A 27502-nucleotide genomic window follows, 5' to 3' on the forward strand; every position below is an offset into this window, starting at 1 on the left:
CCGGGAGACAAAGCACACTGTTAAAGTAAAGTTAGTGCACATATGTACTGCACGCACACACACACACACACATTTTACACTCCAAAAAGTGTGTTTCCAGTGTGTAACAATCCTATTTTCTCTAACCCTAAACCTAGCCCTAACTCTTAACCTAACCCTAACCCCAACCCCAAAAACCCTAACCTCAAAACATTAGGCTTAAAATTTCATTTTTGAACAAATTCAGGACCTGAACAATATTCTTTCTTTCTGAATTTTCCAAAAAGTTCTTGTTTTCCTACCATTTCAGGACATTAGGAAAATAAAACAAGTGCACACACACACACACACACACACACCCTCCACCCTTCAAGGGGCCTGTCACTATCCTTGTATCCCACTGAATCAAAGATGTGGTTTCTAAATGACTGTAGAGGACCTACTGTATTAAAACAGAAACACTCTGTCTGGTTTATTAGCTCAGTCACTCTTCAAGCCTTTTAACAGAGACGCCTTATGTGATGCTGTTGGGAAGTGACCTCATATCCGGATGAAGTAACTGGCATGAGCGCCTATGCCTAGTTAAACTGGGCAGAGCAAGAAACACACACATACCAAGGCTGAGGTCAGGTCTGACCAACGCCCCTACGTCAAGCACACAGGGGCGTTGATATTTAATCACTCTGTAAATCTTTCTCTCTCCGTGGCCATTCAACATGGGAAAAAATACACACAAGTTAGGTGGAAGTGGGTCCATTTATTTCAACAGGTTTTGCTCATCACTATCTATATCAATATCTATAAATGTCCCCTTTCTTGACACTTATCTTTTAATTAAATGTACTCCAGTCAGATTTTATCTAACGTTACCCACAATTATTCTCATGTCATGATGGTATATCTTTAGCACATAGGGGGTGTTGAATCCATGTGAAATGTGTGACTAATGTACTGTACAGTTTGAGGAGGTTGACTGCTAGTGTACCAGACTCAGACAGTCTTGAAGAGTCCAGACATGATGTAGTCTGTGTGGTTTCCATCGATGAGGCCGTTGCCGTTGCTATGGATGAACCAGCAGGGGATGTTCTCTCCATTCTTCACATCCCAGCGGAAGTCCCTCTGCCAGCCCCTGTGGAAACACAGCAAGGAGGAGAGACAATGATGAGAAAAGTGTGTGTATGTACTGCATGTGTGTGTGTGTGTGTGTGTGTAAACATCTACCTAGTCACTGTAAGCTCCTGTCCCTTCACTAGCATGGTGGCATCTGGTTTCTCTGGCACCTCTCCTGGACGCATGTCTTTCACCTCAAACTGCACGCCATGGTAAAACTGACCTGCATGGGGACAATACAAAACATTTTAATTGATCAACCAAACAGACAATTGTCCAATATAATGCAGAGGCCGTGGACGCTGGGGGAGAGGAGGTGGCGGTCCTAAGAGGAGGTGGCTGTCCTACCTAGAAGGTCAGGGACTCTGGGGGAGAGGAGGTGGCGGTCCTAAGAGGAGGTGGCTGTCCTACCTAGAAGGTCAGGGACGCTGGGGGAGAGGAGGTGGCGGTCCTAAGAGGAGGTGGCTGTCCTACCTAGAAGGTCAGGGACTCTGGGGGAGAGGAGATGGCGGTCCTAAGAGGAGGTGGCTGTCCTACCTAGAAGGTCAGGGACAGGAGGTGGCGGTCCTAAGAGGAGGTGGCTGTCCTACCTAGAAGGTCAGGGACTCTGGGGGAGAGGAGGTGGCGGTCCTAAGAGGAGGTGGCTGTCCTACCTAGAAGGTCAGGGACTCTGGGGGAGAGGAGATGGCGGTCCTAAGAGGAGGTGGCTGTCCTACCTAGAAGGTCAGGGACGCTGGGGGAGAAGAGGTGGCTGTCCTAAGAGGAGGTGGCTGTCCTACCTAGAAGGTCAGGGACCCTGGGGGAGAGGAGGTGGCGGTCCTAAGAGGAGGTGGCTGTCCTACCTAGAAGGTCAGGGACTATGGGGGAGAGGAGGTGGCGGTCCTAAGAGGAGGTGGCTGTCCTACCTGGAAGGTCAGGGACGCTGGGGGAGAGGAGGTGGCGGTCCTAAGAGGAGGTGGCTGTCCTACCTAGAAGGTCAGGGACTCTGGGGGAGAGGAGATGGCGGTCCTAAGAGGAGGTGGCTGTCCTACCTAGAAGGTCAGGGACAGGAGGTGGCGGTCCTAAGAGGAGGTGGCTGTCCTACCTAGAAGGTCAGGGACTCTGGGGGAGAGGAGGTGGCGGTCCTAAGAGGAGGTGGCTGTCCTACCTAGAAGGTCAGGGACTCTGGGGGAGAGGAGATGGCGGTCCTAAGAGGAGGTGGCTGTCCTACCTAGAAGGTCAGGGACTCTGGGGGAGAGGAGGTGGCGGTCCTAAGAGGAGGTGGCTGTCCTACCTAGAAGGCCAGGGACTCTGGGGGAGAAGAGGTGGCTGTCCTAAGAGGAGGTGGCTGTCCTACCTAGAAGGCCGTGGACTCTGGGGGAGAGGAGGTGGCGGTCCTAAGAGGAGGTGGCTGTCCTACCTAGAAGGCCAGGGACTCTGGGGGAGAGGAGGTGGCTGTCCTACCTAGAAGGCCGTGGACGCTGGGGGAGAGGAGGTGGCGGTCCTAAGAGGAGGTGGCTGTCCTACCTAGAAGGCCGTGGACGCTGGGGGATAAGAGGTGGCTGTCCAGGGTATAGAATCCCAGATAGTCCTGGTGGTAGGGGTGCTGCTTCCACACCTTGTGTAGGATGACCACAAACCGGACCGAGTCCCTGAGGGTGACAGTCAAGCTGCGGTCTTTGGTCACCTGCAGGTCCATACTGTAGGAGGGAGAGAGGCAGAGGGAGGTGGTTTAACCACGACCACAGAATAAAACGTTAGATGCCCCTTCAACCTTATGTGGTAGAGGGGTTGCATTACAGGTAGAAACTCTGGTCACTAATAACTTATAGGAGTTATATGGAAGCCAGAACGGCAAAATCAGAATGGGTAAGGGTGCTTACTTGGCTCCCTTGAGAGAGGTGGTGTCTGACCAGAAGAGCTTGGCCTGCTTGCCATCCTGGGACACAGTGATGTCATGAGTGGTCACCTCCAGTCTCACCCCCAGCCCCTGGTGAATGATGCCAAAGCGACCAAAGTAGGTGTTCACTTTGCCATCAGGGGCCACTTTCTTATCCCCAATGGTCTGGCCGTTGACCAAAATACCTGCAAGGCAGCATGGGATTGAGGCAAGCTGTTGATATAGATTTGATGTGTTATTTATTTGATAAAACAAGTGTCATGTTTTGATTTCATGCCTTCAAAAGACGCATTACTGTCAAAGGTTGGTCAATTTCAAATAATGTCTACTTTCTCCATATTCACCTGCCAGTTGGTCTCTCACTAGGTTGAAGATGGTACCAGGCCTGTCGTCTATGTTGAAGCACAGTGCATCCTCCTGCTCTGGCAACTCAATCATGAAATGAGGGTCTCCATCCACTGCAGAGCCATCAACAGATTGATCCAGTTTTTACATTTGATTTGGTTGAGGCTAAGCCCATCCAAACTTTGGATCACTATATTATTGTCTGTGCGTGACAGCATGGTGACAGCATGGTGACAGCATGGTGACAGCATGGTGACAGCATGGTGACAGCATGGTGGGCATTGAAAATACTAAATATAAATATAACATTTCAGTATTCATTTTTGGGACAGTTTCACTACATAGAAAATCCAGAAGTAACCCATGTCTGACAAGAGTGTCACTCTGAATGAAGGGGGACTCACCAAAGTTTGTAGGTGAGATCCTGCTGTGCGTCCAGGCGTTGCTCATCAGCTGGGGTACAAAATGACCTGAAAATCACGCCAAGATGTCAGATGGCAAATAAAGATTTCCACATTCAAAGTGGTAAAATGCATTTGATGGTGTCAGCTTTCCATGTCATAAATCCAGGTGATCCACTATAATGACATAGAAAGCCATTTCGTTGAAGGATCCAGTCATGTCCATTCATGTCAGGTGCTTACCAAATCTCTGGGCTTTCTGCCTTTCATCTGTCAAACAGTAGCAGGAGAAAAACAGTCAGACACACACATTTGACAATCGATGCAAGGATTTCCATAACCACTGAGATAAACATGTCAGATAAGACACGCCAGATGTACTGGTTGTCTCCCCCTGCCCCTGCCCCTCTTCCAACCCACTGGGTCACATACCCTCGGTCAGCTTGTCGGCGATGAGGGGGCCCTCTGGCTCCTCGTCAGTCTCAGGTTTGGTGACCACCATGGAGGTAAGGGGGGTGACGAAGCTGTACTGCAGGGACATCTCCAGAGCCTGGGCAGTGGCATTTCCCTTCTCCTCCGCAGTACCAGTCTCTCTGACAATAGAAACATAGGACGAATGGTGTTATTGCATTAGGTTAGGATTAGAGGTTAGGTTCGGTTTAACTTGGGTTAGGTTTGGTTTAACTTACACCGCAGGGCAGAAAATAATGGAATATTTAAGAACTGAGTTCCTTTAATATACCCAGTTCCATTCATTAGATCCCAAAGCTAAGCTCTCATCCACCAGTGATGCTAATAATGCTTAAACACAATTCAGTTCATTCACCAGACATCAGTAATAGCAGTTAGCTGATCACACAGACCTCTTGCTTAACAGTTCTTGGATGGTGAGGTAAGCCCAAAGACGCTCAGTGTAGTCCCCAAATATGTACTCCTGCTCAGGGTACAGTATGTCCCACTCCTGGGCACTGGCCTGGCCTTTGACAATAAAGTCCTCCTCAAACTAAAAAGAGAGTGAGGGAGTGAGAGAGAGAGAAGAGAAAGAGGTATTAGACACAGAGAAGGAGTGAGAGAGAAGCATTAGTTGGGTTGAGCATTGTCCAATACTTGAGTCGCAATGCCCTTCAGGTGCAAAGAAAATATCATCTTTCTAAGCTCAGTATCCGGGTGGTGTGTTGTGTCGTGCCTGTCTGTTCCTCACCCCATGTGCAAACACCTCCACCAGGAAGTTATCCAGGCTATAGTCAGTGAGCCGGCCAGCTACCACGATCTCTGAGCCGTTGAACAGCTGCTTGTAGTGACTGGTGGTCAGAGAGTTCACCAGGTTGTCAGGGTAACGCAGGTCCACCTCGGAGAGGAGGGGGCTGGCCACTTCCTCATAGAAACCCTGGGACACAAATGCACACATCACCAAGTCATTTGTCTATTGCAATTTTTGACAGTACATGATCAATAATGCCAAAACGTAGGATCAATATAAGACCTCGACCTACATAGTTTCGTTTGTCCTGTGACGCTCCCCATAAGTGATATGGTCAAACCAGAAAGACACAGAAAAGTGACTATTGTGAGATTTGGGACAGAGCCCTGGTCCACACCTGAAGCTGGACGGTGGCATCAGAGCCCTCATAGATCCTTCGGGCCAGTCCCTTGTTCTGTCTAGACATCACATCCAGAAAGGAGTAGTCCACATCATCCCCAAAGCCCAGACAGAACAGAGTCATGTTCCCACCCATAGCAAGAAGGACATTCTCCTGAATCTGTGGTACAGAAGACTCTCCTGTAGACAAACACAAATAGCATGTACCATGACCTTACTGGCTGGATCTAATATAGAGCAGTAAATCAGATGGCTACTTCAACGTTAAAATGGCAGTCCCAGTCCCAACCAAATAAGTACGATCAGAAGGGAAGGAAACCTGTACGCACCTGAGTTGGGCATTCCATCTGTCATTAAGATAACCATAGACACACTCCTCTCCGGGACCTTCTTGTCTCGTTTGCCTTTCATTATCATGTCCACAGCTTTCATCACAGCATCATTTATATTAGTGGCTAAAAGGAGAACACCAAAAACCAATCCAGGTGTAATCAAAAATAAATATTTGATAGACATAATTTTGTAACATAAATGCACCTCACTCAGTTTTATCATACTGCTTGCCCAAGTGTTGTACTGCCATAGTTTTACTACTAAAGTCCTAATGGCAGAAACATCATTAATGATCTATCTCTGTATGTCACCCTGTTCCCATTAAGCACATAATGACTCACTTCCCAAATCAGTTATTCCCTGGATAAATTGTTGGGCTTCAGACACATTTTCCTTGGTGGCCTTGGTAAGAGATTCCTTCCATGTTGAGATGCTAGAGTCAAATAGGACAATGCCGAAATAGTCGTCCTCAGCCAGGTCATTCAGTATGGCCAGCATAGCATCCTTTGTCTACCAGGGATCAAAGGCTCTCAGGTCAATCTGAACATGAACTACAATTACAGCACTGCAACCAAGTGATATGTTTCCTGCATCCTTCTCTCTTTCATCTTCTCTGATCTTTCTTTCTTTCATTCTCTCAGACACACGGTTTCTCTCTTACCTGCTTCATTTTGATTCCTCTCATTGACCCACTCCTATCGATCACAAACACCACATTTTTTGGAACTCGGGGTAAGTCCGAAGGCGCAAAGAAGTGCACAAAGTACCCATTAACTATCTGAAAAATACATACAATGAATATCATTATGACATGAACACCCTGAATTGATGGAATTGACCCCAATACTTATTCTATATTATATTCAACACAACTGACTTGGATGTCACCGATGGTCTCAGCTCGGTTCACGTCATATTTGATGAAGAAATCCCCGTCAATCAGGGTGCCTTCACAACCCAGGCACTTCCTCTGCTGGTCCAGTGTTGGGCAGAATGAGATGTGTGCCTGAGTGAGTGAGGGCAATACAGTTAAACACAAAACAACACAGACAAATAGTATTCATCTCTTTCGGAGGATATGTTCCACATGCAGTTGTTTCATAGAACAGAAGCGCATCATATACCTTTTTGTCGCTGACTGTTTTCTCCACCAGGGGGAGAAGCTCGTTGGAGATGAAGGTTCCATAGGCCTCCAGGAAGGCAATGCCCTGGGGTTCATAGATATCTGCCACAATCTGTCACAGAGACATGAACAGGACTGATGAGACACAGGACTGAGGAGTCAAAATGATGACAAGATGTTTTGGGGTATAGGGTGTAAACATCTACAGACCTCAAAGTGCTGAACCAGCTGCTTGGGTTTGACCCGGGTCATGATCTCGTATTGGCCCAGTTTACGCTGAAGCAACTCCTCGTGGGTCAAAATGAAGGTGACGTTACTATTGGCCGCGATGTTCACAGACACAGTGAACTTCTCCATCTTCCTCCCTGATGCCCTAGAGTACACAAACACGGGCCAAGTAGGAGGGCAATCACATTTTAAACAAAACACACAAACACAGGCCCAGTAGGAGGGCAATCACATTTTAAACAAAACACACAAACACAGGTCCAGTAGGAGGGCAATCACATTTGAAACAAAACACAGGCTGTGATGAAAGAGAATAGGAGTGCTTGGTGTAATGGAAACACGTTTGTACCCTCCTCATTGCCCTGGTCCACTCACTTGACCAGTCCTGCTGTCTGCCCTGTGGAAACAGCTTTCTGATACTGCTTCTTGGCTTTCTCCTTCTCCTTCACCTCGCCCGTGTACGTCTGACCCTCTATCTCCCTGAGATACACAAACACAGTCATTCAAACAAACACACAGAAACACATATATCTGCATATGTATATCTGCACTCACACGCAGATATACACACATACAAACACACACATAAACACACAGCGCAGAGTAACAGTCCTATGGATTGGTGTTATCATTTCTAGACATAACGTGGCTTCTACACACGCCATGGGTGCTGACTGACATGCTGAAGTTGGTGATGAAGGCGGTTTTGGGCAGATCCACCTCGAAGAACACTTCCTGAGAGGAGTTGGCCTTGTTCAGAGCACTGGAGGTTATGACCGTGTGAGCAAAACGAGAAGCGACCTTACAGTCCACCTTTACACTGTACACCTCCACCTGAGAGAGTAAGAGAGAAAGTAAGAGAGAGAGGGGAAGAGAGAGAGAGAGGATGAGAGACAGGGATAGAGTGAAAGAAAGAAGAAAGAAACAGAAACAGAAGGGTTTTGAAATGTTTGCTTGACTGTCTTGACTGTCTAATCTGCCTATAAAACGTTCACACACTTTCTCAAAATGTATTTTCCTGTTACAGCTGAATAGTGTGAAGTAAGCTGCATTGACTACAAGATTACTGCCAAAACAAATGATTACCGCTGTACTCTTGTGAAAAACATTAACTCAGTGTTTCCAGTAGAAAGACTAGATGAGTCAATCTGGGTGAGCAAAGGCACGTATTTCTAGTGTTGAATATAGTGGTGGCGATGCATGATCATCACAAATAGAACGTAAATATTGTGATTTCCTTACCTCCGCATTATCTGTACTTCTTTTCTGTAAAAAAAAATAATAATAACATTTAGACACAGTATTATAAAAAAATAAGTTTCTTACAGAGCACACTGTACGACTTTGACATGTTTTACTTTTCAAGTGGCTGAAACTTCTAGGTGCCAATGATACTGTTGTATTTACAGAAATAGAGAGTAGTTTAACCATGGTAAAGAGCGAAGGATTTCCTCAAATATTTACTCAACCACGATCTCAAAGATCTGTTTTGGGGAAAATACTAATAACAATATATTCATCAGATTCATCAGGTATCATCAGATGCACCACTGGGTGGTCAAGAGTAGAAGTCTGACGGATTCTGCAACAGATTCCTGTTTTGGATTTGTTTCAGACAGGTTTATGTCGATGCTGAGCTACCTTTAGTAGCCGTGTAGCACCATCAGAGCCCTGGGATACAAAAGCACAAGGGAGAAGTTTGAATTTAGGGTCAGAATGTCAAACTAATTTAACACCTCCTAGTCTAATTCATTGTAAAGCATAAACATATTTGCATGAATAAAAATGGATTAATGTACACAGGCGCATGCACAGACACCCACACCCACATACACGAAAGCAGACCAGATATGAATCAAAGTAGAGATGTGTTGACAGAAAAGTAGAAACGGTACAGATACACATCAAGTAAATAGAGTAACAGTAGAGTATATCAGGAGGGGTGAGATGTAGTAACAGAACAGTATAGCAGGAGGGCTGAGATGTAGTAACAGAACAGTATAGCAGGAGGGCTGAGATGTAGTAACAGTAGATTATAGCAGGAGGGGTGAGATGTAGTAACAGTAGATTATAGCAGGAGGGGAGAGATGTAGTAACAGTAGATTATAGCAGGAGGGGTGAGATGTAGTAACAGTAGATTATAGCAGGAGGGGAGAGATGTAGTAACAGGACAGTATAGCAGGAGGGGTGAGATGTAGTAACAGGACAGTATAGCAGGAGGGGAGAGATGTAGTAACAGGACAGTATAGCAGGAGGGGAGAGATGTAGTAACAGCAGATTATAGCAGGAGGGGAGAGATGTAGTAACAGGACAGTATAGCAGGAGGGGTGAGATGTAATAACAGGACTGTATAGCAGGAGGGGAGAGATGTAATAACAATAGATTATAGCAGGAGGGGAGATATGTAGTAACAGTAGATTATAGCAGGAGGGGAGAGATGTAGTAACAGTAGAGTATAGCAGGAAGGGAGAGATGTAGTAACAGTAGAGTATAGCAGGAGGGGAGAGATGTAGTAACAGGACAGTATAGCAGGAGGGGAGAGATGTAGTAACAGTAGATTATAGCAGGAGGGGTGAGATGTAGTAACAGGACAGTATAGCAGGAGGGGAGAGATGTAGTAACAGTAGATTATAGCAGGAGGGGAGAGATGTAGTAGTAGTAGAGTATAGCAGGAGGGGAGAGATGTAGTAACAGTAGAGTATAGCAGGAGGGGAGAGATGTAGTAACAGGACAGTATAGCAGGAGGGGAGAGATGTAGTAACAGTAGATTATAGCAGGAGGGGTGAGATGTAGTAACAGGACAGTATAGCAGGAGGGGAGAGATGTAGTAACAGTAGATTATAGCAGGAGGGGAGAGATGTAGTAGTAGTAGAGTATAGCAGGAGGGGAGAGATGTAGTAGTAGTAGAGTATAGCAGGAGGGCTGAGATGTAGTAACAGTAGAGTATAGCAGGAGGGGTGAGATGTAGTAGTAGTAGAGTATAGCAGGAGGGGAGAGATGTAGTAGTAGTAGAGTATAGCAGGAGGGGAGAGATGTAGTAGTAGTAGAGTATAGCAGGAGGGGAGAGATGTAGTAACAGTAGATTATAGCAGGAGGGGAGAGATGTAGTAACAGTAGAGTATAGCAGGAGGGGAGAGATGTAGTAGTAGTAGAGTATAGCAGGAGGGGAGAGATGTAGTAACAGTAGATTATAGCAGGAGGGGAGAGATGTAGTAACAGGACAGTATAGCAGGAGGGGTGAGATGTAGTAACAGGACAGTATAGCAGGAGGGGAGAGATGTAGTAACAGTAGATTATAGCAGGAGGGGAGAGATGTAGTAACAGGACAGTATAGCAGGAGGGGAGATATGTAGTAACAGTAGATTATAGCAGGAGGGGAGAGATGTAGTAGTAGTAGAGTATAGCAGGAGGGGAGAGATGTAGTAGTAGTAGATTATAGCAGGAGGGGAGAGATGTAGTAACAGTAGAGTATAGCAGGAAGGGAGAGATGTAGTAACAGTAGAGTATAGCAGGAGGGGAGAGATGTAGTAACAGGACAGTATAGCAGGAGGGGAGAGATGTAGTAACAGTAGATTATAGCAGGAGGGGTGAGATGTAGTAACAGGACAGTATAGCAGGAGGGGAGAGATGTAGTAACAGTAGATTATAGCAGGAGGGGAGAGATGTAGTAGTAGTAGAGTATAGCAGGAGGGGAGAGATGTAGTAACAGTAGATTATAGCAGGAGGGGAGAGATGTAGTAACAGTAGAGTATAGCAGGAGGGGAGAGATGTAGTAGTAGTAGAGTATAGCAGGAGGGGAGAGATGTAGTAACAGTAGATTATAGCAGGAGGGGAGAGATGTAGTAACAGGACAGTATAGCAGGAGGGGTGAGATGTAGTAACAGGACAGTATAGCAGGAGGGGAGAGATGTAGTAACAGTAGATTATAGCAGGAGGGGAGAGATGTAGTAGTAGTAGATTATAGCAGGAGGGGAGAGAAGTAGTAACAGTAGATTATAGCAGGAGGGGAGAGATGTAGTAGTAGTAGATTATAGCAGGAGGGGAGAGATGTAGTAGTAGTAGATTATAGCAGGAGGGGAGAGATGTAGTAGTAGTAGATTATAGCAGGAGGGGTGAGATGTAGTAACAGTAGATTATAGCAGGAGGGGAGAGATGTAGTAACAGTAGATTATAGCAGGAGGGGAGAGATGTAGTAGTAGTAGATTATAGCAGGAGGGGAGATATGTAGTAACAGTAGATTATAGCAGGAGGGGAGAGATGTAGTAGTAGTAGATTATAGCAGGAGGGGAGAGATGTAGTAGTAGTAGATTATAGCAGGAGGGGAGAGATGTAGTAACAGTAGATTATAGCAGGAGGGGAGAGATGTAGTAACAGTAGATTATAGCAGGAGGGGAGAGATGTAGTAACAGTAGATTATAGCAGGAGGGGAGAGATGTAGTAACAGTAGATTATAGCAGGAGGGGAGAGATGTAGTAGTAGTAGATTATAGCAGGAGGGGAGAGATGTAGTAGTAGTAGATTATAGCAGGAGGGGAGAGATGTTTCTGTAAATTTTTCTTAAGGGAAAATCAAGTCTGACATTTCAAAGTGGAAATTGTAAACTTCCGAAGCCTTTTAAAACCTCACAAACAATACAAGTTTAACATGTCCTGCAGTGCAGTAAGTCCTCCTGCAACAGGGGGATCAAATTGAGAACCTGCATCTTTATAGTAACAATGGAGAGTCACCTGTGGTGTGGAATCATCCTGTGAGATAACCAGAGCTCCATGCGACAGAGCCGGGAGAAAGACACATCCCAATAGCAGCAGCACAGTCCACACTCCAGACATGACCAAACTGCAGCTGAACACCGACTTCACTGCTTAGAAAACTCAACCCTTTCCTACTGCCCAGCTCAAAGCAGAAGTGTCAGAGTGTGTGCGTTTGTCTGCTTTTATACTGGCGCAATGACCAGAAGACATGACCTCAGCGTGGCAGGAGGCCCGAGGTGTGTGTAGGTCTGTGTTCTTGTATGCCTCTAGGGGTTTGTGTCAGTGTGTTTACATATATTTGTTTGTCTGTCCACATAGCCTACTCTCTCTACCTACTGTAGGGAAAAAAAAGCAACTGAACATTTGAGGTTACTTTTTATTCTGACTGCATGGAATCTGGTAAGCACAAAAAGTAAATAAGTTTGTTTTTGTAAGAGCTGTTATTCAACAAGCATGGACTTCATTCTATCGGTCAATACAACACCAGGATACTACAACCACTCCTTGTCCAATTTTTGTTAGTTCTGTTGACAAACCAAGTTTCTGAGAAGGCTCTATCCTAATTGGCTAGTGGAGTGGCCTTTGACCAGAGTAGTTTTTGCCTCTCCACTCTGTGAATATTCCTTTGCATGCCAATGGGCTATTCCCAGAATACATTGCAATTCAGCAAACCTAAAATCAATACACACCGAAGTCCTATATTCACCACCCATTCCTGTCCTTCTCTTTGGCTCACACATTGCTCCCACTGGTACAGTATTGTATGTGTGTTCCTGTTCTCACTCATTACCAGAGAAGTCTGTACATACATGTACAGCAGGTATATGTTCCCTCACTGAGGGTTGATTGCAAAATGATAAGAAAAGTTGTAATTTTGCTGACTCATGGAGGGTAGAGCTGGAGATACATATACTTGGACCACCATATCAAGGAGGGCTCTGTGTGCCCAATACTGAAGCCTCATTCAGACCAGAGGGGTACACCAATAATCTTGCTAGATGTACTCAAAGCTTTTCGGAATTGAGCTAGTTTCAGTTAGTTACACAATCCAGATCAGGCTTCATCCATGTTACGAAGGTAGATATTGATCGTGCACCCGCCACACTTGTAACTGTGTGTGCATGTCGCAAGTCCCTTTTCTCCCCCCACTACTCAGTGGCGTGTATTCATAGGTGCCAAGAGAAACCAGTGTTCCGCAAAAAAACATAAAATAATTTATCTTTTGTCTCTCAGTGTTTCATCATTTTCCTTCAATTCAAAAGCACCCATCTGTCTCTCTACGTGTAGGCCATCTATCTGATGATGTCTGGTCCAAACGAGTGTTGACGACCCTCCCACTCTGTCTGCCGAATTCTCTCTTTGCTCTTGTTTTCCTTATAAGGATGTCGGTGGGCGGAGCCAGGAGGGTCGTCAGCCATGTTGTGTCCCGGGATAAATACAGAAAATAATATCATGGCTTTAGAAGCTTCTGATAGGCTAATTGACATCATGAGTCAATTGGAGGTGTACCTGTGGATGTAGTTCAAGGCCTACCTTCAAACTCAGTGCCTCTTTGCTTGACATCATGGGAAAACCAAAAGAAATCAGCCAAAGACCTCAGATTTTTTTCTTTAGGCCTCCACAAGTCTGGTTCATCATTGGGAGCAATTTCCAAATGCCAGAAGGTACCACGTTCATCTGTACAAACGCAGCTGTCATACCGCTCAGGAAGGAGACACGTTCTGTCTCCTAGAGATTAATGTACTTTGGTGCGAAAAGTGCAAATCAATCTTGTGAAGATGTTGGAGGAAACAGGTACAAAAGTATTTATATCCACAGTAAAAACGAGTCCTATATCAACATAACCTGAAAGGCCGCTCAGCAAGGAAGAAGCCACTGCTCCAAAACCACCATAAAAAAGCCAGACTACGGTTTGCAACTGCACATGGGGACAATGATCGTACTTTTTGGAGAAATGTCCTCTGGTCTGATGAACCAAAAATATGGCCATAATGACCATCGTTATGTTTGGAGGAAAAAGGGGGAGGCTTGCAAGCCGAACACCATCCCAACCGTGAAGCGCGGGGGTGGCAGCATCATGTTATGAGGGTGCTTTGCTGCAGGATGGACTGGTGCACTTCATAAAATAGATGGCATCATGAGGCAGGAAAATTATGTGGATATATTGAAGTAACATCTCAAGACATCAGTCAGGAAGTTAAAGCTTGGTCGCAAATGGGTCTTCCAAATGGACAATGACCCCAAGCATACTTCCAAAGTTGTGGCAAAATGGCTTCAGAACAAAGTCAAGGTATATTTTCTTTGACTTGCGGCAACTCTTGGTGGTTCTAAATTTAGTCAAATAGTTGTTTAAAGGCAAACATTAACTTGACTGACCACTCTGTAGGTCATGTCTGTTACTGTACATGCAATATGCTTGGTGGACTTCACAGGACAGAGGTTGCTATCCGGTTTTGTGATAAAACAAAGGTGTGGTTTTATTCTGCCACGGTTTTCTTGTCTCTGCCTTTAGGCCTATATATCACGGTCGCAAAGCATATGAATTAACAGGTCATAGAGCAAACAATGCAATTATCACAACACAGTTGTAATATGGCTATCGATACAATTGTATTAAGTCATACAAAAGTTTCAAATGCATCCTGTCATATTGCATTTCAATACTATAATTTTTTTAAACTCACATTTGATTAATAAAATACTTAAAATGCCCCAAAATATGTTTCAGGAGAATGAAGGGATGATGGCGCACTCTTTGCGGCAATTGCTGGAGGGAACCTAATTTGATTGGTCCTTAACTTACAGCTCAAACCTTTCATGATAAATGAAGTTAGCCCTGAGTTAGACTGCTGTGGGGAAGGTTAGCTGTGAAGGATTCGTTCCCATATACATTTAGCAGGTTGGCATGTCATGAAACTTGTGCTGGAGGCAGCTCTGCAGAGTGGTCACTAGCTGGCACAGTCAGTCATAAATCCAGATTTTAAAACCTCACACACACACACACACAGAGCTAACCTTAATGCCTAACCATACATTTTTATGATAGCCAATTTTGACTTTGCAGCTGGCCCATCTAGCAGAAATAATTTAGTTCTGCCTCCAGTGTAAGATTCATTACAATAAACGTCAACCTGTAGAAATTTGCCTGGCTAAAAGGTGAGCCACTTTCAGGTCACCGGATGGGTTATCCCGAGTTGAGCTCAGAGCTGACCAAAGTTCGCTATGTTTGACACCCCTACTTTTACATGACTTTGTCCACGTGTTTAAGACGCTAATCTTGTAGTAATGGTGACAATAAGTAGGGAAGTCATTCATTTGTTTATAAAAACATAAGACAAATATTTCAGCATTTACAAATTTGAGCAACTTCATAGTAAGGTCAACCCGAACATGAAAAACTAGCTTATTTCCTAATTAAACTTTCATATTTAGAGAAAATATTTACCATATTTTCACTACACCCCCAATAGCATCTGCAAAATATGTGACCAATACAATTATATTTGAATGTGTGTATTTTGAAGTAAAGACTACATTTGGCCTTTATATTTGCCAAATTTAATGTTACTACAAAGTAGGCTACAAAGTCTCAAAATAAGTATTTTCAGTCAACCATATTTCATAGCTTTTGGTAATGGCTCACAGAACTTGTTTTGGTACTAACATCTGTCCCTCTGTTTCTGACCAAGCCGGAAGGTTCATGAAACACATTTTTGTCCTTTGATTGCTAGTATAGAATTCTACAGTCTAGTGAAGATAGAATGCTGATTTGGACAGGCAGTGTCACAACTGTAATGTTTTTGAGGAAAGGTTATTGTGGACATGTTTTGAGTATGATTTTACACAAACTTTCTGTGCAAAGCTAACTTCATCAAGGGCTTATGTGATGTATAATTGGTTTCCTTCCTCTCTGTAGGTACTCGTTCTAAGCATAACGAATGTGACCGTTACAGACACGTCATAACATGATCAATGGCATGATCATAACATGATCAGTCAGCATTGCTGCGTAAGGCAATCATGATAGCACTTTCATTTCAAGTCAACTCTGTGAGACAATTATTTTTTCATTGTGTGTGCAAATATCATATCCATGATGCTGGAATTTCCCTTAATTCTCAATCAATCATAAACAGTCATGAAAAAGTATGAACAAACCCTACTATGAAGAACCTGCTCAAAATGAGATGGGCCTATTTCCGTGCTGAAAATGGAAAAACAGGTATCAAACCATTCAATAACAGCAAAGTTTGGCTTCTTCATTGCAGTTTGTCCATTGATGCGTCTGTCCCGTCTCTCCTCCAGACTCTAGCGCAGTGATGATAGCCAACACTCCACGGCTCTACTTGCCAAAGATGCTGGCTCCTGGGGCTTTAGGCTTCTCCAGTACAGTCTCTCCTCCAGACTTCACCCCACTGAACACTGAGGGAGCCACCTTTCCCATACGCTCTGTGGATGGACAGAGACAAGACTGTGAGCGAAGATAGTGCTTGGCACGCCACACTACCACAGAAACATGATGCAACATACACACACTGACAAATCTATATAGTGAAATGTGTCTATAATCTTTAGAAGAAGTGCTGTAGTTGTTGTATTTTATCCTCCTTTCTAGTTATCTTGCCACCAACTATATATACCCTTGGTCTTACAGACTGACTATACAAGATTCAGTCTCTATAGAAGGAGTGGAAACTTTGTCCCTACCTCAATCCGAGCTGGGCTAGGGCCAAATACATGCCAGAGTTCAGAGATAACATTCTAAAAAGTATAACCGAGCTCACATCTCACTTGACTGTGTAACTTTACTCCCCCTGATATGTTCCCTACACTAGTGTCTACAACTAGTGAAAGTGATTCATTACTTATATTTGACACAAATGTAAATAAATGTTATGCAAGCGACAGTACTATAGGTACTGAGTCTGTAGAGCCAGAATGGAAACTTACAATAATGCCAGTGTGTAAAACGCTGTTCCGATGACACACTGTGGAGTGGTAAAGCTCCTACTCACCACACTCTACCATGACCTCATAGGTCTTACTCTTGGGCTCGCCCTTTAGCCCCAGTTTGCTGCGGGCTCCTTTCAAGTCTTCTTCCTTCATCACAGGACGCTTCTTCTTCTTCACCTCAACGGGCTATGGAGGGCAGGAGAGAAAATGGAGGTTAAAGACAGGACAAAATCTCACACTTTTCCCTGATCCTACAACGCTCCCTCTGATTTGTCTCAATCTTTCTATTCTAAAAGTAAACATTGTGGGATCCTTAACATAGGAAATAATATGGAAATGTGGCGATCATCAAAAACGGTGACAAATAGTTGATACAGTAGGTCAGTACAGTAGGATACAGGGAAGTTGGCTTACCTGAGACATGGTGTGTGGGTTGTGTCTTAATCCCAGAGTTCTGGTCAGTGGAGCTGTGTGCGCGTGTTGGTGTGTCTGGACTGTTCCTCTCTGTCCAGTCCATTATATTTATACCCCGAGATCCTCAGGGGGCTAATCTCTCTTATTGACCCTGGGAGTGAGTCAGTGGACCCCCACCCTCTTTCTATTCCTCTCTCGCTCTATGACCATTATCAGGGTGTATTATTAGGCCTGACGTGAGTGATTGTGCAGCTGGAACGGGTCTTCCTTCGTTTACGATGTGGTTTCAGCGAACAGCTGAGGGAACGAGACAACAAATAGCCCTTTCCCCACAACATTCTGCTGGGAGTGATTCCAAGGAACAGAAATAACTATGGGAAGCCACGCTAGTCCCTAGTAGTCAGGATTCAGCACTCTCACCACTGTGGCCTGGGTTTGATTCCCAGTCAGGGAATGTCCTTTTGGCCTTATTGAATGCACTTCAGCTCAACTGGCAGAACACATTAGATAAATTCAACATGACATAAAGTAACAGGCCTACACCCAACTGCACAAAAAAAAAAAAAAAGGTTTTGTCGTCACATACACCAGACTGGTGCAGTAAAATGTGTTTTACAGGGTCAGTCATAGTATGGCACCCCTGGCGCAAATTAGGGTTAAGTGCCTTGCTCAATGGCACATTGGCATATTTTTCACTCATCGTCAGCTCAACTATTCAAACCTTTCGGTTACTCGCTAACCGCTAGTCTACAGGCAGAGTTCTTCTTCCATCACATTAAACCTGGAGGTCAAAAGTACTTTTCTGAATTGATTACCTAAAAGGTGTAGAGATTTTGCAGACAACACTTGGTCATACAATTTCGACTTGACTCCGAGAAGGGGCAAGACCATACATATCACAGGGAGACTAGTGAGTCAACCTTTCTGTTTGGGAGAAAAGCCAACGCTTGCCTGTCAACATGCATCTGTGTGCAGTCAAATGGCAAGCGAGTCAGGACAGAATGCAGAAAGTGTTTGAGAGCCAGGCCTGTGTGTCAATAATAGTTTGAGTCATTTTAAATGCTAGAAAAGTCTGTGTGTAGTGAGGGGTCTATTTGTGGGTACTGAGACATTACTCTCGGAGTATGGGAAGAAATAGGTCCTCACTCAGTGGTGTACGTCTCACTGCACCTGTTACTGTTTACTGAGGGCCCACTCTGTCACTGTGAAAATGTGTACCCTGTTGGCAGTCTAGAGTATTATGAAGACCTATGATCTCAGACTCCTTCCCCTGTCTTATAACTCTCATTGTCCACCCCCTCCATTCCAAGAGACTTATTACTACAAATCATTCTATGCTCTGGCAGCTCCCTGGTGGTCTAGTGGTTAGGATTCGGCGCTCTCACCGCCGCGGCCCGGGTTCGATTCCCGGTCAGGGAACACGTGCTTTTTAAACCCTACAGAAAGCGCTCTCTGTTCAGAGACAAAATCTGTTATTTCAGTGTTTTACAAACTTTATTGTAAAATCATTTTTAATGGTAATGTAAGTCGATAATTTGCCAGTCATTTTAGTTTTTACAATAAAATCCCTCTGTTGAACGGAGGACAACCTGCACCACCATTTACCAAACCCCACAGTCAGTTATTCCTTTGCCTCAGCCAACATCCTACTCAAACTGTTCATCATCACCACATTTACTGTATCACCACTCCTTAAGACAGACACTCGGTGTTGTGTTCCTGGTCACCTAAAGCGAGACCGATTCAACACCTAGACCTGAGGAAGGGGGAGGGGGCGACAAAGTCAAGACCAGAAAAATGCGAGTCCAATTCAAGACCATGAATGTTATTGTCCAATCACCACCATAGGAGTTAAAAATGTCCAGTATTTCTGTGTTCATATTTCAGAATAACATATGGATATTTTAGATATTCATAATAGTGAATAAATGCATGCTGAGGGCAAATAGAGCCACTCTACAAGTTATTACTAACCCAAACACACTGGGGAACAATGAACTAAGGATTTATAAAATAATTATAAATGACACTATTTTAAAATTATGTTCTGATTTAATCATCAGTTTTTGTTGGATGGAAACAGTTAACAGTTTACAGGGCTGCAGCAGGTGTTATCAAAGAGGATGTTGTTGCTAATTTGTTAGCTTCTCCCATTTCAAGAATAACTTTCAACAAGAAGTTTCAAATGATCATCATCTGGTCTCAGCCTCCAGTATTTATGCTACAGTAGTTTGTGTGTCGGGGGGCTGGGGTCAGTTTGTTATATCTGGAGTACTTCTCCTGTCCGATTCGGTGTCCTGTGTGAATCTAAGTGTGCGTTCTCTAATTCTCTCCTTCTCTCTTTCTTTCTCTCTCTCGGAGGCCCGAGCCCTAGGACCATGCCCCAGGACTACCTGACATGATGACTCCTTGCTGTCCCCAGTCCACCTGGCCATGCTGCTGCTCCAGTTTCAACTGTTCTGCCTTATTATTATTATTATTATTATTATTATTATTATTATTATTATTATTATTCGACCATGCTGGTCATTCTTGGCCATGTTCTGTTATAATCTCCACCCGGCACAGCCAGAAGAGGACTGGCCACCCCACATAGCCTGGTTTCTTCCTAGGTATTGGCCTTTCTAGGGAGTTTTTCCTAGCCACCGTGCTTCTACACCTGCATTGCTTGCTGTTTGGGGTTTTAGGCTGGGTTTCTGTACAGCACTTTGAGATATCAGCTGATGTACGAAGGGCTATATAAATACATTTGATTTGATTTGATTTGGTGAGTGGAACTTTTCTATTGCAGCGTGCTTGCTGTTAGCCATCAATCAATCAAATGTATTTATAACGCCCTTTTTACATCAGCAGATGTCACAAAGTGCTGTACAGAAACTCAGCCTAAAACCCCAAAACGCAAGCAATGCAGATGTAGAAAGAAGCACGGAAATAACTTATTTGTGTGGAACACTGTTGCATTCAAAGTGGAACTGACAGCATTTTTTCAACATGAAATCTGTTCATATACACCCCCAGGAAAAATGACACTTTAAAAAATTATTCTGACAAGTGACAAATTAGATATGGTCATTTTCATGGTTTCCTAAATTCTTAGAATGTTTTGGAATGAAGTATTCTAAGGGATTTGTGAAAATAGAGAGAGGGAAAGCGGCCGAGCGTTTGGACAATTAATAGACACTGCTGTACAAAAAAACGAATAAAAACCTTGGTCTTGTCCAGGACCGGAGTCGACATGGAACGGACCGCTATAGCTAATCAGAGCTATAGTAGACCTTCATACAAACAAGTCATTTGAAACACGTGCCTGGAATCATTCACTTTGAACTGGACTGTGTTTACAGGCAGTTGCAACAGCGCGACTTTAAAATCATTATTACGCATTCGCCAAAAAACACAAAAAAAACCACACCTGACTGGATTTCAGCAAATATGTCAACACCAGCCTAATCTCGGGAGTTGATAGGATTGAAGTCATAAACAGCTCAATGCTTGAAGCACAGCGACGAGCTGCTGGCAAAATGCACGAAAGTGCTGTTTGAATGAATGCTTACAAGCCTGCTGGTGCCTACCACCACTCAGTCAGAATGCTCTATCAAATCATAGACTTAATTATAACATAATAAACACACAGAAATACGAGTCTTAGGTCATTAATATGGTCGAATCCGGAAACTATCATCTCGAAAAAAATGACATTTATTATTACAGTGAAATACGGAACCGTTCCGTATTTTATCTAACGGGTGGCATCCATAAGTCTAAATATTCCAGCTACATGACACAACCTTCAATGTTATGTCATAATTACGTAAAATGCTGGCAAAAGGGCGGCCCAAACTGTTGCATATACACTGACTCTGCGTGCAATGAACGCAAGAGAAGTGACAATTTCACCTAGTTAATATTGCCTGCTAACCGGAATTCTTTGTGTGCAAAATATGCAGGTTTAAAAATACACTGCTCAAAAAAATTAAGGGAACACTAAAATAACACATCCTAGATCTGAATGAATGAAATATTCTTATTAAATACTTTTTTCTTTACATAGTTGAATGTGCTGACAACAAAAATCGCACAAAAATTATCAATGGAAATCAAATTTATCAACCCATTGAGGTCTGGATTTGGAGTCACACTCCAAATTAAAGTGGAAAACCACACTACAGGCTGATCCAACTTTGATGTAATGTCCTTAAAACAAGTCAAAATGAGGCTCAGTAGTGTGTGTGGCCTCCACGTGCCTGTGTGACCTCCCTACAACACATGGGCATGCTCCTGATGAGGTGGCGGATAGTCTCCTGAGGGATCTCCTCCCAGACCTGGACTAAAGCATCCGCCAACTCCTGGACAGTCTGTGGTGCAACGTGGCGTTGGTGGATGGAGCGAGACATGATGTCCCAGATGTGCTCAATTGGATTCAGGTCTGGGGAACGGGCGGGCCAGTCCATAGCATCAATGCCTTCCTCTTGCAGGAACTGCTGACACACTCCAGCCACATGAGGTCTAGCATTAGGAGGAACCCAGGGCCAACCGCACCAGCATATGGTCTCACAGGGGGTCTGAAGATCTCATCTCGGTACCTAATGGCAGTCAGGCTACCTCCGGCGAGCACATGGAGGGCTGTGCAGCCCCCCAAAGAAATGCCACCCCACACCATGACTGACCCACCGCCAAACCGGTCATGCTGGAGGATGTTGCAGGCTGGAGGATGTTATTCAGAACGTTCTCCACTGCGTCTCCAGACTGCCACACGTGCTCAGTGTGAACCTGCTTTCATCTGTGAAGAGCACAGGGTGCCAGTGGCGAATTTGCCAATCTTGGTGTTCTCTGAAAAACGTCCTGCACGGTCTTGGGCTGTAAGCACAACCCCCAACTGTGGACGTCAGGCCCTCATGGAATCTGTTTCTGACCGTTTGAGCAGACACATGCACATTTGTGGCCTGCTGGAGGTCATTTTGCAGGGCTCTGGCAGTGCTCCTCCTGCTCCTCCTTGCACAAAGGCGGAGGTAGCGGTCCTGCTGCTGGGTTGTTGCCCTCCTACGGCCTCCTTCACATCTCCTGTGATGTACTGGCCTGTCTCCTGGTAGCGCCTCCATGCTCTGGACACTACGCTGACAGACACAGCAAACAGTCTTACCACAGCTCACATTGATGTGCCATCCTGGTTGAGCTGCACTACCTGCGCCACTTGTGTGGGTTGTAGACTCCGTCTCATACTACCACTAGAGTGAAAGCACCGCCAGCATTCAAAAGTGGCCAAAACATCAGCCAGGAAGCATAGGAACTGAGAAGTGGTCTGTGGTCCCCACCTGCAGAACCACTCCTTTATTGGGGGAGTCTTGCTAATTGCCTATAATTTCCACCTGTTGTCTATTCCATTTGCACAACAGCATGTGACATTTATTGGCAGTGTTGCTTCCTAAGTGGACAGTTTGATTTCACAGAAGTGTGATTGACTTGGAGTTACATTGTATTGTGTCGTTTAAGTGTTCCCTTTATTTTTTTGAGCAGTGTATTTCACAGGGTTTGAGATTGTGTAGGTGGCTTAGTGCATCATTTCTCTATTGTACTACATAATTGATAAGTCTTATACCTCCACAACACTGATACGCATTAGTAGGGATTAAGTTGTTGAGTATAAGCAATGCCCACTGAAAAAAAAGTGGGATATGGCTTATACCTGCGTATACCCTCCACTACACCACCGGCCCTTTGTGTTTTACAAATAGTGCACTCTCCTACATGAGTGCGCTGGTATTACGCTTGCTGTCCTTTCAGAATCACAAACATGTTACACACTGAACGCCTATAGGTTCGCCACTGCTCAAACGTCTATAATAGATAAAGGCTGTTAAGATAATGTTAAGTGTATAGAGCGCATTTGGAAAGTATTCAGACCCCGTAACTATTTTCATATTAAGCAAAAACAGATTTAGACATTTTGCAAATTTATTTAAAATAAATAAATATATAATTTACATAAGTATTCAGACCCTTAACTCAGTACTTTGTTGAAGCACCTTTGGCAGCGATTACAGCCTCGAGTCTTCTTGGGTATGGTGCCAGGTTTCCTCCAGATGTGACGCTTGGTATTCATGCCAAAGAGTTCAATCTTGGTTTCAGATCAGAGAATTTTGTTTTGCGTGTCAGAGTCATTTAGGTGCATTTTAGCAAACACCAAGCAGGCTGTCATGAGCCTTTTACTGAGGAATGGCTTCCTTCTGGCCACTACCAAAAAGGCCTGATTGGTAGAGTGCTGCAGAGATGGTTGTCCTTCTGGAAGGTTCTCCAATCTCCACAGAGGGACTCTGGAGCTCTGTCAGAGTGACCATCGGGTTCTTGGTCACCTCCCTGACCAAGGCCCTTCTCCCCTGATTGCTGTTTGGCCAGGCAGCCAACTCTAGGAAGAGACTTGGTGGTTCCAAACTTCTTCCATTTAAGAATGATTGAGGTCACAGTGTTCTTGGGGACCTTCAATGCGGCAGACATTTTTTGGTACCCTTCCCCAGATTTGTGCCGACACCATCCTGTCTCGGAGCTCTACGGACAATTCCTTGAACCTCATGGCTTGGTTTTGCTCTCACATGCACTATCAACTGTGGGACCTTATATAGACAGGTGTACCTTTCTAAATCATGTCCAATCAATTTAATTTACCACAGATGGACTCGAATCAAGTCATAGAAACATCTCAAGGATGATCAATGGAAACAGGATGCACCTGAGCTAAATTTAGAATATCATAGCAAAGGGTCTGAATACTTACCTCAATAGGTTATTTCAGTTTTTATTCAGTATAAATTTGCAAAAATGTCAAAAAAAAAAGATTTCTGATTTGTCATTATGGGGTAGTGTGTGTAGATTGAGGATTTAAAATAAGGCTGTAGCGTAACAAAATGTGGAAAAAGTCAAGGGGTCTGAATACACTGTATATTTGGCCTGGCGAAGTGGTTTTATGTACTGACTGAATGGAAGTTGATAATTATGTTTAGCTTTTAAAGAAATTACCAGTCGTCACTGTTCTAGACAGAGTCAAGACAGAGTACAAATGTATCTGACACCAAGACACTCAATATGTTGTCTCGAGACCAGTCTCGAGTACTACAACACTGCACACACAAACATACAAACATACCCGCACTGCTCTCCACTGTACTGTAGGTTGTACACCGGCCCAAAAGTCACTCCCAGTCTAGAGGTCTGTGCTTCTGTCAAGTTCTCAACATCTGAGCCAAACCAACTGAATGCTACTGCAAGTCTGAAGATCTGAGGCACAAGATGAACATCCACAAACACGGTAAATTCACACAGGCACATTGTCAAAAACAAGGAATGAACAAAACAAATACAAAAATACAAAACAAACAAAGAACATCCTTAGACCAGTGATGGGGGCAAGAGCAGAGAGTTTGAACATTGGTTGTGAGGACACACCCTCAGGTCCCATATCTATTCAGTCTCTGAATTAAGAACACATGGTGTAGGTTCAGTCTCATGGTTTTAGTCCAAAATAACTTAGTGTAAAAAAAATAAACAGGACACACCAAAGATTAGGAATAAAGAGGTAACAGAAGAGATCCTAGCTAAGTCACTCACTCACACACACACACAGGGAGAGAAGGGCCCGATCCAGGCCTGCAGACCTAAAAGCCTGGCTGTACCGTCAGTGGGATAGGGGTCTCAGTCCCTTAGGTTAATGTTGGGTGGTGCATGGTTGAGACACACACAGCCAAGCTGCACTGTCCTGACCCGTACTCCCTCTGCAGTCATGATATAGGCTTAGGAGTTAGAAATGTGAGTGTTATTATAAAACACTGCATGTTTACAGAGCAAAGCCTCCATAGGAGCATCATCCTAAACTTCCCGCACATGCATGAATGAGAAGTTCACAGACAGACGCACACCTCCACCAACTCCTATAAACAGGCCATTGCAGTCAGCCTAGCTGAGGAAGAGACATACATTTTATATACGGAATCTAAATGAGGAATACAATCACTTTTAGATTCGGAAGATAAGTATCAAATGTATTAAAATGTTAAAATGACAGAGGTTTGCTTGAAGGCAAGGGAAATACCGAGTGCAATCCCAGGTGCCTGTTCTCTCCCTCTACATCCAACAGGGGTCATCTGTTAAACCACAGAAAAAGTAACAACCATTCACAGCTTAACCTGATGCAGTTAATATTATCCGTGGCCTCTTAAGAGTCCGTGTGGAACCACAGTGAAGGGGTGCTAGCAATTATACTGCGTCACCCACTCAACCAGTCCCAAACATTCCTATAATACACCAGTGTTAACGGTTTTCCACAATCATAACAATTCATTTCTTCAATGAGTGTCACCACCATAAGTGATAGATCCATGGTGGAATCTGACGTGGTTAGCTGCAGCAAAATACTTTCCCGAGTGTTTCTATTCCCAGTGTAGAGGCTGCAGGAGTCCCATGCAAATGTGTAGTAAAGGCAGTCCAATAGTCCCCATGATCTGCAGTCCTCCAAGATCCCACCTCCCTACAGAGGCGCCCTACTCACAAAGAGACCAATGCTAGCCTGCTGTTAGAGGAATCTAGACGATATGTTCCCAGGAGGCTCCAGTCAGGGCAGCGGGGCCTGGAGAGGAAGAGAGTGGGGACGTGAAGTGAGGCGAGTGGACATAGGAGTGGGTTAGACCAAGTCAGCCTGGGTAGGACCAGGTTAAACAGGGATCCCCATACGGTGCTTCTTTTTCTTGACCGTTTTGAGGCCGGTGAGCCGGCGCACATCCTCCTCCTCTGAGTCGTCCATCTCATCGTCAGCCGAGAACAGGATCTGAGAGACAGAAAGATTGGAAATGAGACCAAAGGAAGTCACACTGCCTGGATGGCTGATATTCAAAGAACACTGCGATATGGGTCAAATGAGTTGAATCCCAGAGTTTAAAATGTTCACAGCAGCCAGCAAATCTCCCATGTCAGAAGAAATGCATCATTCTTCATCCATCTGTCTCAGAGGGGTGGAAAGATGGGGGTAGAGGCTGATTGCTTAGGGTAAAAAAAAGTGCTCACCCTGGTGGCAGTCTGGTAAATTACACCTTTTGGAGAGGCGCCTCCTTTTTGTCACGCATTCCATCTGACATAAATTCAAGCTCCACACAGAGCTCCCTGGTGGTCTAGTGGTTAGGATTCGGCGCTCTCACCGCCGCGGCCCGGGTTCGATTCCCGGTCAGGGAACACACGTTTTATTCTTTCCAAGAAGGCCCGACAACTGTAGCCCAGTCACCACAATCATTTTCTATTTACACTAGAGTACCTCTCCTTTTACCCGTTCATTCAGATCTTAAAATACACATGCATACAGTGCATTGAGAATGCATTCAGACCTCTTGACTTTTTCCACTTTGTTACATTACAGCCTTTATCTAAAATGTATTCAAATTGGTTTTTGTCCCTCGTCAAACTACAAACAATACCCCAAAATGAAAGTGAAAACGGGTTTAGAAATTGTTGCAAATGTCTTAAAAATAAAACCCGAAATACCTTTAGGTAAGTATCCAGCCCCTTTGCTATGAGACTCGAAATTGAGGTCAGGTGCATCCTGTTTCCATTGATCATCATTGATGTTTCTACAACTTGATTGGAGTCCAGTTGTGGTAAATTCAATAGATCGAACATGATTTGGAAAGGCAAACATCTGCCTATATAAGGGCATTGTGTGGATTGATGAGGGAAACATCTATTTAATCCATTGTAGAATAAGGCTGTACAACAAAATATGGAAAAAGTCAAGGGGTCTGAATACATTCTGAATGCACAGGTAAAATGAGAAGTACTCACCCGGGCCGCGGCAGTGAGAGCGCCGAATCCTAACCACTAGACCACCAGGGAGGTGTGAAAGTGGAAGGAACAAATGTCAAAGCATCTGGGTGTAGTATAGAGGGTTGCTATTGGGGTTGTTTACAGCATAACCAATATGTCAGCATCTGTAACTTCAACAACTAGGTCCAACTCATCACTATAAAACAAGCCTGCTATTTCCCACCACATATAAGATCACTGCTCTTAATCTCTATGTAGACACTGTTCATTTTTTTGTATAGCTTGAGGCAGATTACTAAAGCTATATATGCTCTGTGTACAGGAGGTTCATTTAATAGTGGGTTTGGGCCACACTGGTGGATTGCAGATGGTTCTTCTGATTGGAGGAAATGCGCAATGTGGTGGCAGTCTGCTACACTACATCCAGATGTCTATGAGAAACTACTCCCATCACACATGCCACGGCCAGTCGTGTGTAGTGCCACAAAGTCTATGTGACGGTAATTCCATAGGACATGCATTCCTAATATTAGATACAGCTCCCTGGTGGTCTAGAAGTAAGGATTTGATGCCCTCACCGCTATATATA

The 27502-nt window shown here is 44.3% G+C and overlaps 3 protein-coding genes and 2 non-coding genes across 10 annotated transcripts in view; 2 read left to right on the plus strand and 3 right to left on the minus strand.

Annotated features, from left to right (window-relative positions):
- Positions 1–716: 716 nt before the first annotated feature.
- On the minus strand, positions 717–12099 carry LOC109890997 (inter-alpha-trypsin inhibitor heavy chain H3-like). Of its 3 annotated transcripts, XM_020483227.2 has the most exons (22): positions 11725–12099; positions 8640–8669; positions 8241–8264; positions 7678–7832; positions 7374–7478; positions 6981–7143; positions 6772–6882; positions 6525–6653; positions 6309–6425; positions 5989–6157; positions 5644–5769; positions 5313–5494; positions 4916–5101; positions 4578–4717; positions 4147–4307; positions 3958–3984; positions 3718–3783; positions 3313–3426; positions 2952–3153; positions 2596–2768; positions 1201–1312; positions 717–1108 (listed from the first exon to the last, which is right to left on the minus strand). In XM_020483227.2, the coding sequence occupies exons 1-22, from the start codon at positions 11824–11826 to the stop codon at positions 970–972; spliced, it is 2733 nt and encodes a 910-aa protein (XP_020338816.1). In that variant the 5' UTR covers positions 11827–12099; the 3' UTR covers positions 717–969. The 3 variants fall into 3 exon arrangements, with proteins under 3 accessions (XP_020338816.1, XP_031680856.1, XP_031680857.1); XM_031824996.1 differs by having other exon boundaries at positions 8241–8669; positions 11725–12094; XM_031824997.1 differs by lacking the exon at positions 717–1108 and having other exon boundaries at positions 1204–1312; positions 2533–2768.
- Positions 12100–14199: 2100 nt separating this feature from the next.
- On the minus strand, positions 14200–17242 carry mustn1b (musculoskeletal, embryonic nuclear protein 1b). The gene is made up of 3 exons (XM_020483229.2): positions 17116–17242; positions 16764–16887; positions 14200–16197 (listed from the first exon to the last, which is right to left on the minus strand). Exons 1-3 carry the CDS (start codon positions 17122–17124, stop codon positions 16091–16093), a joined length of 240 nt encoding a protein of 79 aa, XP_020338818.1. The 5' UTR covers positions 17125–17242; the 3' UTR covers positions 14200–16090.
- A 1220-nt stretch (positions 17243–18462) lies between these two features.
- Positions 18463–18534, plus strand: trnae-cuc (transfer RNA glutamic acid (anticodon CUC)). The gene has a single exon. It is a non-coding gene; the product is annotated as a tRNA-Glu (tRNA).
- Positions 18535–24034: 5500 nt separating this feature from the next.
- LOC109891000 (store-operated calcium entry regulator STIMATE) overlaps positions 24035–27502 on the minus strand; it is a 30153-nt gene continuing 26685 nt past the window's right edge. For 2 of the 4 annotated variants that reach the window (XM_031825000.1, XM_031824998.1), the window contains 2 exons: positions 25834–25927; positions 24035–25729 (listed from right to left, as the gene is read on the minus strand). In XM_031825000.1, the coding sequence (XP_031680860.1) occupies positions 25686–25729; positions 25834–25927 (138 nt within the window). In that variant the 3' untranslated portion in view covers positions 24035–25685. Of the gene's footprint in view, positions 25928–27502 lie in introns of all 4 variants that reach the window. The other 2 variants (XM_031825001.1, XM_031824999.1) reach the window with 1 other exon arrangement.
- Positions 26257–26328, plus strand: trnae-cuc (transfer RNA glutamic acid (anticodon CUC)). The gene has a single exon. It is a non-coding gene; the product is annotated as a tRNA-Glu (tRNA).

The sequence above is a fragment of the Oncorhynchus kisutch genome, linkage group LG5 (assembly GCF_002021735.2).
Source record: "Oncorhynchus kisutch isolate 150728-3 linkage group LG5, Okis_V2, whole genome shotgun sequence".
NCBI classification, from domain to species: domain Eukaryota; kingdom Metazoa; phylum Chordata; class Actinopteri; order Salmoniformes; family Salmonidae; genus Oncorhynchus; species Oncorhynchus kisutch.

Bases quoted from the DNA above. Each gene is read 5' to 3' on its own strand.
- mustn1b (XM_020483229.2), bottom strand. The intron at 16,198-16,763 runs GTGAGTAGGAGC...GTCCATCCACAG, and splicing joins TGAGGTCATGGTAGAGTGTG to AGCGTATGGGAAAGGTGGCT.
- LOC109890997 (XM_031824996.1), bottom strand. From the start codon at position 8,429: ATGGTTAAACTACTCTCTATTTCTGTAAATACAACAGTATCATTGGCA. The intron at 3,154-3,312 runs GTGAATATGGAG...GCTGCCTTGCAG, and splicing joins AGTGAGAGACCAACTGGCAG to GTATTTTGGTCAACGGCCAG. The intron at 1,109-1,200 runs GTAGATGTTTAC...GTGTTTCCACAG, and splicing joins CAGGAGCTTACAGTGACTAG to GGGCTGGCAGAGGGACTTCC.